The sequence below is a fragment of the Sphaeramia orbicularis genome, chromosome 12 (assembly GCF_902148855.1).
Source record: "Sphaeramia orbicularis chromosome 12, fSphaOr1.1, whole genome shotgun sequence".
Lineage (NCBI taxonomy): Eukaryota > Metazoa > Chordata > Actinopteri > Kurtiformes > Apogonidae > Sphaeramia > Sphaeramia orbicularis.
Genome location: NC_043968.1, coordinates 1,737,573 through 1,750,679, shown reverse-complemented (window position 1 = coordinate 1,750,679; position 13,107 = coordinate 1,737,573). Strand labels below are relative to the sequence as shown.

General features: G+C 39.3%; 1 protein-coding gene across 1 annotated transcript in view; it reads left to right on the top strand.

The window, feature by feature from the left end:
* Positions 1–10,117, top strand: part of LOC115429306 (amyloid-beta A4 precursor protein-binding family A member 1-like) — a 37,770-nt gene extending 27,653 nt beyond the window's left edge. Inside the window, 5 exon segments of the mRNA XM_030148633.1 lie at positions 1,670–1,849; positions 5,549–5,761; positions 7,947–8,066; positions 8,792–8,932; positions 9,714–10,117. Of these exon segments, the coding sequence (XP_030004493.1) occupies positions 1,670–1,849; positions 5,549–5,761; positions 7,947–8,066; positions 8,792–8,932; positions 9,714–9,785 (726 nt within the window). The 3' untranslated portion in view covers positions 9,786–10,117.
* The last annotated feature ends 2,990 nt before the right edge of the window (positions 10,118–13,107 follow it).

Below are 13,107 nucleotides of genomic sequence, written 5' to 3'. Positions count from 1 at the left end.
ACTAGCATTTAGCATTAGCTCAACCCCACAGATGCACCTTGCACCCTCACAGCTCCACCCCTTTTGTCCAAATTTGGTAATTTCTGGCTCTAAAAAGCCAGCATAGTAACATTAAAGTCACAAAATCATGTCTTCAAAACAGCAGCTCAGAAAACACTGGGTGGTTCCTCCATCTAATAATTATATACACATCAGAGGGATGGTGGTTTGACCCCTGACCTTTGACCCTCCAAGAGTCCTAAAGCTAAAAATTGAAGTTTCTCCCAGATTTATTTTTATTTTCAGTGAATGAAGGCAAAACCAAAACCAATTAGATTCGATAATAATAATAATAACGATAATAATAATAATAATAATAATGATAATAATCATATTTTTCTGTGTCTTCAGAGATGATCTGTGTAACCATGGTGACAGGATAATATGATGGTAACCATGGAAACCCTGTGTTTGTGTTTCTGTTCTGTGGATCGGTTTCAAGTTAATTCATTGATCGTTAGATCGTTGATCATTAGCTGATCATTTTTCTTCTAGAATTACTCACCGTCTTTATACCAGAATAAAGAGGCTCAAAGCGTCTGCTACATCAGGTTCATCGTCGATAATTGAGTCAGTTTGAGTTCTGATGAGTTTATCTGCATTAAATCACCACAAAACACACAATGAAAACACTTTTCTATTGAGTTTGTAGAAGAAACAGACGTGTTTTTTTAATGTCATAACTTCACATAACTGTGATAACTTTTCTGTCTCAAAGGTTATATTTTAGTTTTCAGTTGTTTTTTACTTGTATTTCTACAGATGGAGATGAAGTGGTAAATGAGATGAATGAAAAACAGATTTAAACTACAGTCCACAGATTAATGCCATGTTTCCACTACGTGGTGTCGGCTCAGCTTGACTCGGCCTTTTTGCGTTTCCATTACGAAAAAGGACCTGGAATCTGGTACCCGGTACTAGTTTTTTGGTATCCCCTCCAGCAAGGTTCCAGGACTGGGGACCAGATACTAACAGGTGACGTGTAAACACTGCAGACCACTGATTGGTCAGAGTCGTCTCTGTGACCCGCCATTTTACTAAAAACAGATGTGGAAGTTGATAGTAAATACAGCGGTAGGTGAATCCACATGATGATAGCCTGTAAAACTACACCATGGTTTGTCCAGGAGGTTCAGACAGAAAAATTCAGCCTGAGTTTGACGAGACAACACGCAACGAGTGAGTTTATCAGCAACTCTGAGCAGACGACACGGAAGTAACGCGCCGCATCGCTATGACGACCAGGTACTGTAAAGTCTGTAGTATCCTGTAATGGAAACGGTCTGGAATAGGACCTGGTACCAGAGCCGAGTCGAGCCGGTTCCACGTAGTGGAAACGCGACATTAAACTACAGACCACAGATTTAAACTACAGACCACAGATGTAAACTACAGACCACAGATGTAAACTACAGACCACAAGGAAAATATACTAACACCTCCTCCTTTTCCACCCCCTCCTATTCCCCCTCCTCTTTTTCTTCCTCTTCTTCCTCCTCTTCCTCCTCCTCCTCTTCCTCCCCCTCCTCTTCCTCCTCTTCCTTTTCTCTCTCTTCCTCCTCCTCCTTCTACCCCTCCTCCTCTTCCTCCTCCTTTTCTCTCTCCTCTTCCTCCTCCTCCTCTTCCTCAGGCCCAGCTGATTGCTCAGTCCATCGGTCAGTCCTTCAGCGTTGCGTATCAGGAGTTCCTTCGAGCCAACGGTATCGACCCAGAGGACCTGAGTCAGAGGGAATACAGCGACCTGCTCAACACTCAGGACATGTACAACGACGACCTCATCCACTTCTCCAAGTCGGAGAACTGCAGAGATGTAAGACCAGCAGCAGGGGGCAGCACAGCCCCCCCAACACACCAGCCCACTGTCAACAACAAACAAACAAACAAACACAAACAAACAAGCAAACAAACACTTACTGTTCATGCACTTCGATCTGAACTGAGGCTGAATGTAGTTTTAATAAACCTGAAGAGGGTTTTTATATAAAACATGTCCCCAGTTCAGGAACATGTGTTTAATTTGCATTTTTAAATTCACACAATGAAACAAAACCTTAAATATAAGCAGTGAAACATCAGTTATAAGAAAGGAAAGTAGGTTAAAGCTGCAGCCGGAAGATTTTACACATTTTTCCTTAAAATTGACCTTAAAACAAGAACTAATCAGGTTCATTTGCACAGTCACAAACACAAGAGAAGAATAAGTGTCAGGAAATTAAATGTCAAGGAAAGGAAATAAGTAAATGAATCCTAAAAACAGCAGGCGATTGGATGGATTATTTGATTGTTTGGTTTATAAAATGTCAAAATGGTGATAAATCTGGACCAGTGAATATCACATATGTCGGCTCAGATTCCAGTTACTGTCAAAGAGCAGGAAATTACCAGAAAATATTCCATTTAATGAAACACTGAAATCAGATTAGACTTTGTTGATCCCACAACAGGGACATTCATCTGTCAAAGCAGCAACAGAATGAAGTGCAGCATAAAGAGAGTAAAAAAACCAAACAAAATATAATAATAATAATGATAATAGTAATAAAAACGATACAGACGATATCAGTATTTACATCAGAGTGGAATTGCAAAATGTCAGACGGTACAGATGATACACTACCAGTCAAAAGTTTTAGAACACCCCAATTTTTCCAGTTTTGTATTGAAATTCCAGCAGTTCCAGTCCAATGAACAACTGTAAATGGTACAAAGGTAAACAGTGAACTGCCAGAGGTGAAAAAAAAAAAAAAAAAAAAAGTAAAGTTAAACAAAACTGACAAATAATGTACATTTCAGAATTATACAAAAAGGCGAACAAGAAATGGGTTATCAGCTTAAAGCAGTTCTGCAGCAGTGGAGGTTGATCAAACCTCAAAAGTTGGTGGTTCAGTTCCTCCAGGTGTCCCAACGTTTGTGGATTCCTTCAACCCCATGTGTCTGAATAAAAGGAGTGTTGAACACACTTTGGTACCATACCGTTGGAGCAGTATTTGAACAGTATTGGACTGCAGAAAGTAGTGTGTTACTGTAAAAATGGAAAAGAGGAAAAGGCAATTAATGATAGAAGAGAGACAGAGCATCAGAAGAGTGAAAAATGCAGGTGTGTCCTCCAGAGAAATGTCCAAGAAAGTCCAGGTGTCAGTCAGTCCAGTTTCCTTCAGCATCCAAAGGCACTGAAACTGGACTGGAAATGCAGACAGAAGAGGTCTGGAAGAAGCACAGACACAACAGAAGCAGAAGAAGAGTTTAGGACAGAACACAGCTGGAGTGAGAGGAGACTGACAGGACAACAGCTGAAAGAAGAGAGAAGAGAGAGGAGGAGGAGGAGGAGGAGAGGAAGAGTTTACACTGGGAACAGAGGACTTCCAGTTGCAGCTAAGGCCACTGCTGAGACTTCAGAATCAGAAACAGAGGCTTGTCTGGGCCATGAAACAGCACCAGTGGAACTACTGAAGACTGGAAGAAGGGGTTCTGGACTGACAGTGTCCATAATACAGTGTACACCACTGGGACAAAAAGAGCAATAGAATAATCCTTAGTGTATGTATTCCTGTAGGTGTGTATTTGACACCAGCAAATTTAAAAATGACCCTTAAAAGTGCTCGAATTTGACCTTAAAAATGTGCATGAACCCTGTACTTCCTTTCCTTCTACTGGTCCATGTGTTAATGGTTTAGAACAGGGGTGTCAAACTCATTTTCTTTCAGGGGCCATATTCAGCCCAATTTGATCTCCACCAGTAAAATAATAACACGATAACCTATAAATAATGACTTCTCCAAATTTTTAGTGCAAAAAATAACATCAGATGATGAAAGTATTTCCATCCAAAACAAAAGAGATGTAAATAACTGGAAAAAATGAAATTTATGAAGAAAAACAAGTACAATTGTATCAATATTATGCCTCAACTTATGATTTCTACATATGCATTACAGATCAGATCTACCAAAGCACAAAACAGGCAGAATATTGTTAAAATTGTAGTTATTTTTCTTTAGACATTCCAAGTTGTTCATATTTGTTCAGGTTATTGACATTTTATTGTTAAATGATATCAGAATTTAATGTATTTTGCAATAAATCAAAGAGAAAAAATTGGTGTTGCCATTATTTATAGGCATGATGTCATTTTTTTTTTGTTTTTTTTCACATTAAACCAATAAGAAAATTTGGAGTCATTATTTCTAGGTTATTATGCTGTTATTTTTGAGTTTGATGCCCTTGACTGTTAATATCTTCTGCATTTTGCACTTTGTAAATTCATCTCGCAGGCCAGACTGGAACCTTTGGCAGGCCAGTTTTTGCCCCCGGGCCACATGTTTGACACCTGTGGTTTAGAACATGTAAATGGTTCCAGATATCAGTCTAGTTCCTATTGGTCACTGATAGAAGTCATATATGGACTGTGATTGGATGAGTTCAGTTCTCCTCCAGTGAAAGTCCCGCCCACTTCTATAGTTAGATTGATCTGCATCCAGACCACAGGACTGGAACATAGACCAGAACCAGGACTGGAACATAGACCAGAACCAGGACTGGAACATAGACCAGAACCAGGACTGGAACATAGACCAGAACCAGGACTGGAACACAGAACAGAACCAGCACTGGAACATAGACCAGAACCAGGACTGGAACATAGACCAGAACCAGGACTGGAACATAGACCAGAACCAGGACTGGAACATAGACCAGAACCAGGACTGGAACATAGAACAGAACCAGGACTGGAACATAGAATAGAACCAGGACTGGAACATAGACCAGAACCAGGACTGGAACATAGACCAGAACCAGGACTGGAACATAGAACAGATCCAGGACTGGAACACAGAACAGAACCAGGACTGGAACATAGACCAGAACCAGGACTGGAACACAGAACAGAACCAGGACTGGAACATAGAACAGAACCAGGACTGGAACATAGAACAGAACCAGGACTGGAACACAGAACAGAACCAGGACTGGAACACAGAACAGAACCAGGACTGGAACATAGACCAGAACCAGGACTGGAACATAGACCAGAACCAGGACTGGAACATAGACCAGAACCAGGACTGGAACATAGAATAGAACCAGGACTGGAACACAGAACAGAACCAGGACTGGAACACAGACCAGAACCAGGACTGGAACATAGAACAGAACCAGGACTGGAACACAGAACAGAACCAGGACTGGAACATAGACCAGAACCAGGACTGGAACATAGACCAGAACCAGGACTGGAACATAGAACAGAACCAGGACTGGAACATAGAACAGAACCAGGACTGGAACATAGAACAGACCACAGGACTGGAACACAGACCAGAACCAGGACTGGAACATAGACCAGAACCAGGACTGGAACATAGAACAGAACCTACAGGGACACTGGTTCTGTTCTGGTTCTGTTCTGTACCTGTTGTTGGACACGTCTGGTCCACAGCTCAGTGTGATGTTGTCCAGGTCTGAATCCGTCCTCAGTGGTTCTCCTGGTTCTGGTTCTGTCCCCCTTCAGGTTTACATAGAGAAGCAGAAAGGTGAGATCCTGGGCGTGGTCATCGTGGAGTCGGGGTGGGGCTCCATCCTCCCCACCGTCATCATCGCCAGTATGATGCACGCCGGACCGGCCGAGAAGTCTGGACGCCTCAACATCGGAGACCAGATCATGACCATCAACGGGACCAGTCTGGTGGGTTTACCGCTGAGCACCTGCCAGAGCATCATCAAGGTAACACACACACACACACACACACACACACACACACACACACACACACACACACACACGGCACAGGGCACTTTTCCATTGACCCTCACATTGTGTGAATAAAACTTGTGCATAAAAATGCACCGAATGGAAAAACGACAATTTCACCCAAACTCATTTTTTGATCAGAAGTTTTTCCACTGGTGGCAGGTGGTTTTTCAGCTGTAGTGCAAATGGTAGATGACACAAAACTGCAACGGAAAGACCTTTGACCACAACTGGAGTCTAGGGTGGTCCTTATTTTTCAACTTTCAAATGTTCATGCTCTCACCCCACCAATTTGTTAGGATAAATAAAAAAAAAATTCTGGCAAAATTTTAGGAACATTAACCGATATTTAGAGGTTGCTCAAGAAGTTTAAAATATAACACAGTTAACCGTATTCGGTATTTTTCACATGTTATATGCTGCATTGTGTGCCAGGCTTCTGCCATGCTGTTTAATGATTTCTGGCTGAAATTGGTTCATTTGATCATGTAGATGTAGGCCGTACGTATTCTGACTGTTGGTAACCACGTGGTGCTTTTACCCAGTCAGCACGTCACCAGATGAAGCTGAAAACGTCCATACTACTTAGATTTGCTGACCTCGTCTCCTAATTCTGGGTTTCCCCCAAAAGGTGCTGTTGTGCAGTTTGTGTGGAATCACAGTTCAGTGTTTCAGCAGTGGTGCGTCTGTGACAGTAAAAACACATCAGTCTGAGTGAAGCACAGACAATACTCGGATGCAGGAAAGGCCCAGGCTCAGTGCTCCAGTGACAGTAGATGTTCATCAACATTCTCATCATGCATCTGTCAGTTCAGTTTTCAGTCATGAATGCAGGACACTATTTTTGTTCATTTGTTTCTTGCTATTTTGTCACATACTTGTGATATAAATGTGACAACAGTTACAGTCACTCAACTGAAGACAAGACGATAATTCTGACTTGAGTTCTACGATCTTTTGCGAATACATGCATGAACTTTTTTGGCTTGTTTGTTCCTTTTTATGGATATATTGTGTAGTTGTGCACATGTAGTTAATGTGTGGGTGTTAATAAAAGCAATGTTGCATTCCATTTTGTAATGTGGCGTGCGTTTGTAAGAACGGTGAAATTTATGCAATATTTAACGATTTTGGAAATATTCAAAGGCATTGAGCTACCCACAGATATTTTCAAAACAATCTGAAATTTTGCAGTTTGTTTTTATTGGCATCCTAACAAATTTAGGGGGTGAGAGTCGAACATTTCCAAAAAAAAAAATTTTTGACCCCATATAAGGACCACCGTACTGGAGTCATGTGATTCAAAAACCTGATGTTGACTTCTCTTCCTTACCTGACCTTACCTTAAATTACCTTACCTTACCTTACCTTAAATTACATTACCTTACCTTACCTTAAATTACATTACCTTACCTTAAATTACATTACCTTACCTTACCTTAATTACCTTACCTTACCTTAAATTACATTACCTTACCTTACCTTACCTTAAAGGTGTGGCAGACTTTAGTCACCAGTTTTTCCTGGTCTCTGTCCGTCCTCAGTCATATCCTCAGTTTCATGCATCTGTTCGTCTGTCATTCCTCAGCTGAATCTCTTCCTCACAGTGAACGGTTTCTTAGTTCCATCCACCAGAAACAGACCATGTGTTCACAAACAGAGTCAGGAGGGAACTCGGGCATCTTTGGAATTTTGTTGCAACATGCATTGTGGGAAAGGCCGGTTCGCTGCGCTGTCTGGCAGAGGCAGCACGAGCCTTCGTTTCCCACAATGCACGTTGCGACAAAATTCCAAAGATGCCCGAGTTCCCTCCTGGCTCTAAACATATGGTCTGTTTCTGGTGGATGGAACTAAGAAACTGTTCACACTAATGCAAGAGATTCAGCTGAGGAATGACAGACGAACAGATGCATGAAACTGAGGATATGACTGAGGACGGACAGAGACCAGGAAAAACTGGTGACTAAAAGTCTGCCACACCTTTAAATGACCTTTCCTTAAATTCCTTTACCTGGTTTCATATAAATCTCAGGTTCTCCTCATCGGCTCCATGAACCGAACTCAAACACATGTTGGTGTTTTCCTCCTCCTTCATCCCTTTCATTCATCTGTTTCGTTCTTCTTCTGTTTCGTTCTTCTTCCTGTCGTCCTCCTTCAGGGTCTCAAGTCTCAGTCCAGGATCAAAATGAACATCGTCCGTTGTCCCCCCGTTACCATGGTGCTGATCCGCAGACCGGACCTGCGCTACCAGCTGGGCTTCAGCGTCCAGAACGGCATCGTAAGCATCACACACCACTATTACCCAGAATGCAACACAACTCTAAGAATCAGGATCATGAACAGGATTAGGGTTAATTTGACAAAACCATCCAGTGTTTTGTTGTTTTACTTCATTTCCATCATTTATATTCAGAGAAAGAACATTTATTTGACCACAGTTTTGACGGTTCTACCTTTTAGAAATGTTCTCCAGTTACAGATCAGAATCCTTTATTACTCCCAGGGGAAACTTCTGTTTGGTACAGTTTAATAAAAACTAACAGGAAATTATCAATAAGAAAGAAAGAAAGAAACAAAATAAATAAATAAAAATAACACTATTAAACACAGTTAGAACAGTAATGTGTACAATATGTACGAGACAATATAGTATCAATATAATTAAAGAAATAGACACAAAAAAGGTTTTAAAAACATGTGGACCAGTTCTACTCAGGTTTATATGAGGAAAGAAATGAAAAGACAGAAATATAAAGGATAAAACTTCTGAAATATATAAAATAATAAAGTCAAGTAATTAATAAAATATGGAACTGAAGTTTTAAAAATTAGAAACAAACTGTTCAGTTTGTGCAGTTTTGTTGACTTCCTGTTTGTTTTGTTGTCTTCCTGTTTGTTTTGTTGACTTCCTGTTTGTGTTTTGTTGACTTCCTGTTTGTTTTGTTGACTTCCTGTTTGTGTTTTGTTGACTTCCTGTTTGTTTTGTTGACTTCCTGTTTGCAGATCTGCAGTCTGATGAGAGGAGGCATAGCGGAGCGAGGCGGCGTCCGCGTCGGCCATCGGATCATTGAGATCAACAGTCAGAGCGTGGTGGCCACGCCCCATGAGAAGATCGTCCAGATCCTGTCCAACGCCATGGGAGAGGTCAGCCTGCGTTCACTGAACACACGCTGGGTTTGGTTTGTTTCCACAACATCCTCCAGACAATAAATGAGCGGACGTTCTCCACAGTTTTAGAACATGTTAGTTTGAACATGTTCCTGGTTTTAGAACATGTGAGTTTGATGTTCAGACGATTAAAACAGAAGAATCAGGGATAGTTTTTTATTTTCATGCTCTTTTTTTCAGGTTCAACCTTCAGGACAAACATGACATTTAACAGAGTGTGTGTGTGTGTGTGTGTGTGTGTGTTTAATGCTTTTCAAAATGTTTCCTTCACTTTATGATCAAATTATAAAACAAATCCACTTCTTTAAAAATGACAATTCATCAACTTCTAAAATCTATAAATGAGGTTTTCTGTTGTACTGATGTTCACACTGTGACCAGCAGGGGTCAGTCTGGTACAAAAATAATGATATATTTAATATTTTTTTTCTCTGTAGTTTTTGTGTATTACCAAAAGTTCTCAATATTTTGTGTGATATTTTTATATACGTCTCTTTTTTTTTTTTTTTAACTTGCTGTGAAATAGATTTTCATTGTTCCTGTAATAATGAAAATACAGATCTGTTCTGTTCTATTCTGTCTGGATCTATGTTCTGTTTCATTCTGTTTTGTTGTTTGTCAGAATATTGTAACGTTGACATTTAAAGGTTTTATATATTTTTTAACACAACACTTTCCCCTGGGATGACCACAGTCCTGTGGTTCTGGTTCTGGTTCTGGGTCCAGACTTTTCATTCTGTTTGTTGTTTTTCTTCAGATCCACATGAAGACGATGCCGGCCGCCATGTACCGCCTCCTGACGGCGCAGGAGCAGCCGGTCTACATCTGAGTCTGGAAAAACCTGGACTGGACCGGACCAGACTGGACTGAACTGGACCGGACTGAACTGGTCTGGATTGGACTCGCCTTAATCCAAACAGGACTCTAACGTAAACCTGTAAACGTACAAACGTGCAAAGGCTGATGTTCATGTGAGGCGTTCTTTGGACCAAAGACACGCCGTGGACTGGACGCGAATATTTATTTAGGAGGAGAACGAACGGTTTAAAACGTACGGTTTGAAGAACAGCTGTAAAATCTGAATGTATCTGATGAAACTGGACCTACGAGACGAAGGCAAACGAGCAAATGCATGAAACTGTTCCAATAAAGACATGAAAATACAGACGAGAAAGTGTGTGGTTGTGTTCGACTGAGCAGAGTCTGAAAACGAAGACAAGGAAGAGACGAAAAAAAGAACAAAGGGATGAGAAAAACAGAAAAGAATGGAAAAAACAGAAAAGAACAGAAAAACATGGAAAAGCGCAGAAAAAAACTGAAAAATGCAGAAAAAATGGAAAAAAGAAAAACACAGGAAAACAAACATTGAAAAAAGAAAAAAAACAGAAAACAAACCCCAGAAAAACATGGAAAAGCACAGACAAAAAAACCCACACTGGAAAACAGAAAAACACAAACCAAAAAAAAAAAAAAAAACTGAAAAAAAAGACAAACTGACCCCCCCCTAAAAAAAACATGAAAAATGGAAAAAACAAAAAAGGGAAAACAAAGTAAACATTGAAAAACAGAAAAAAACAAAGAAAAACAGGAAAACAGAAAAAAATTAAAAACAGATAAACACGGGAAAATGCAAAAAAAAAATGGAAAAACAAAATGGAACAAAAGAGAAAAAAAAAACGGAAAAACAGGGAAACATGGAAAAACACAGAAAAAGACAAAAACAGAAAAAAAGAGTAATATGAAAAAAACAAAATGTGGAAAAACAAAAAAATTGAAAAACAAAAAAGGGAAAACAGAAAAACATGGAAAAATGCAGAAAAAAACCCCAATAAAAACCAAATGATAAAAAAATGAATAAATCAGTAATAAAATAAACACCAGGAGCCAAAGTAACGTAAAAAACAAACATTTATTTATTGAAATTCTTTCCCAAGAGTCAACAGTGAAAACTGCAGATCTGACGAACAGGATGAAAACACAAACTACAGAAGCATCCGACGTCCGCTTTCAAATATAAAAACATTTGTGCCGTAAAAACATGATTGTCTCGGGTTTAGAACAAAGACGTGGAGTAGAACCGACAGAACCGACAACAACAGTTTAGAGGAGTTATTCAAATGTCCCAACATTTACTCTGATCCATAATAATAATAATAATAATAATAATAATAATAATAATAATAATAATGACTGGTCTCTACTTTAAAATCCTGGATCGTTCTTAAAATCAGTTCTTTTTCTAATTCCAGCTCATTAACCCAGAAAAACCCAGTTCTACTTTAGTGTCAGTTCCAATATTTAACCTTTCATTAGGAGTTTTATCTCCATTTATAATATTATCTTCTGTATTTTGCATTTTTTCAGCTTAAATCATGTTTTTTTCTTCTATTTAATTCTCTGATCATGTAGATGTTCATTAAAACTCATAAGAATTATTATATAAAAAACAGAAAACTGAAGAAAAAGTGACTTTTTCAACAAAATCTTCCATTAACTGAACATAAAAACAACTGTCAGTTATTAAACTCATGGGTTTATTATTTTGTTTTATTGATTAATTTGAACGTTTTTCATTTTCTTGTTTTTATTTTACAAAAAAGAATAAATTTTAGAACAAAAGTCACACATTTTTAATTAGAATTCTCATTGAAACAACATTTTGAATTAAATTTCCTTTCACTTGTACAATGAAAAAAAAAAAGTTTCTTGAGAAATAGTAAAAAAAGATCAGTAGATGGTTTTAGGTTTTTTTTTTTGGGGGGGGGGGGGTGTTATCAGAGTAAATACAGGGTTCTGCTGTGAAATGACGAACTGCTCATTTTCTGCTCATTTTCTGCTCTTTTGCTCCTGTTGTCTTCATTAAAGGGTTCATATCAGTAGTTGTGGGAGTTTCTGGGTTAATGTCGGAGCCTTTCCTCATTTATGAACATGTGGATTCGTTTCTCTAACTTCACTAAGACAAAGTCTGAACGATGATAAAACAGTTCAATCATTTAACAAACGCTCAAAAACGACAAAGAACAAAAAAAAAGAAATAAGACACAGAAACATATAAAAGTACTGGTGAAAAACCCACTGTTTGTTTTTTTGTTTGTTTTTGTAACAGTTTTCACTCTTTTCGATTCAGTTTGTGTCAAAAGTTTCACATTTTGGGAAAAAAAAAACGCACATTTGTTTTTGTAAAATGAGATGGAAACGTAACGTCAGGAGGCGAAAAAAAAGGAAACGAAACGACCAAAAAAACTCATTTATAGAAACAAAATCTAAGTGTATGTTTAAAGACGCAGACTGGGTCGAACCAAAGCCGCTGTGGACGAAGAGGAGGATAAACGAACGAAGCCTGCGTTAGCGTCGAAGCTCAAGGCACTTGATTCAAAAACAGCGAAGAACAAACCTGTCGACTGCGAAAAAACACATCGATAAACTGTCAGCGAGCGTGAACGTCCGACACGTTCAGTTCGATCTAAGGCTCCGTTCAGACTGAGCTGAATGTGGAACTAATGCGATTTTTTCAACCACATGCAGGTTTTAATGCACAATTCCAATTTTTTGGTGAAATCCGATTTTTCATCATGTATCAATGACATAAAGGTCGGATAAATGACTGAAGTCTCGTTGGAAAATATCAGATACGTATCAGATTTAGAACCACATATGAAACTGGTCTGGGTCGGATTTGAAAAAATCGGATTAGTGCTGTTCAAACTGTCGTTAACAGTTCGGATACAGGTCACAAATGGACAAAATCGGATTCAGGCCACATTTACCTGCAGTCTGAACGTAGCCTTACACACGTTTTTGTCTGTTAGTGATTATTTCTTTTTTAGTGCAAATGCGTCGTACATTTCACTGTTTTTATTACCTCCGCCAAGGAGGTTATGTTTTTGCCAGGGTTTGTTTGTCTGTTTGTTTGTCTGTTTGTTGTTTGTTTGTCTGTTTGTTTGTTTGTTTGTTTGTCTGTCCGTTAGTGTGCAACATAACTCAAAAAGTTCTGGACAGATTTGGATGAAATTTTCAGGGTTTGTTGGAAATGGGATAAGGAAGAAATGATGAAATTTTGGTGGTGATCGGGAGTGGGGGGGCCCACGGGGGGGGGGGGCACTGGTCAGCCTTGGCGGAGGTCTGCGCTCTCCGAGTGCTTCTAGTTTGAA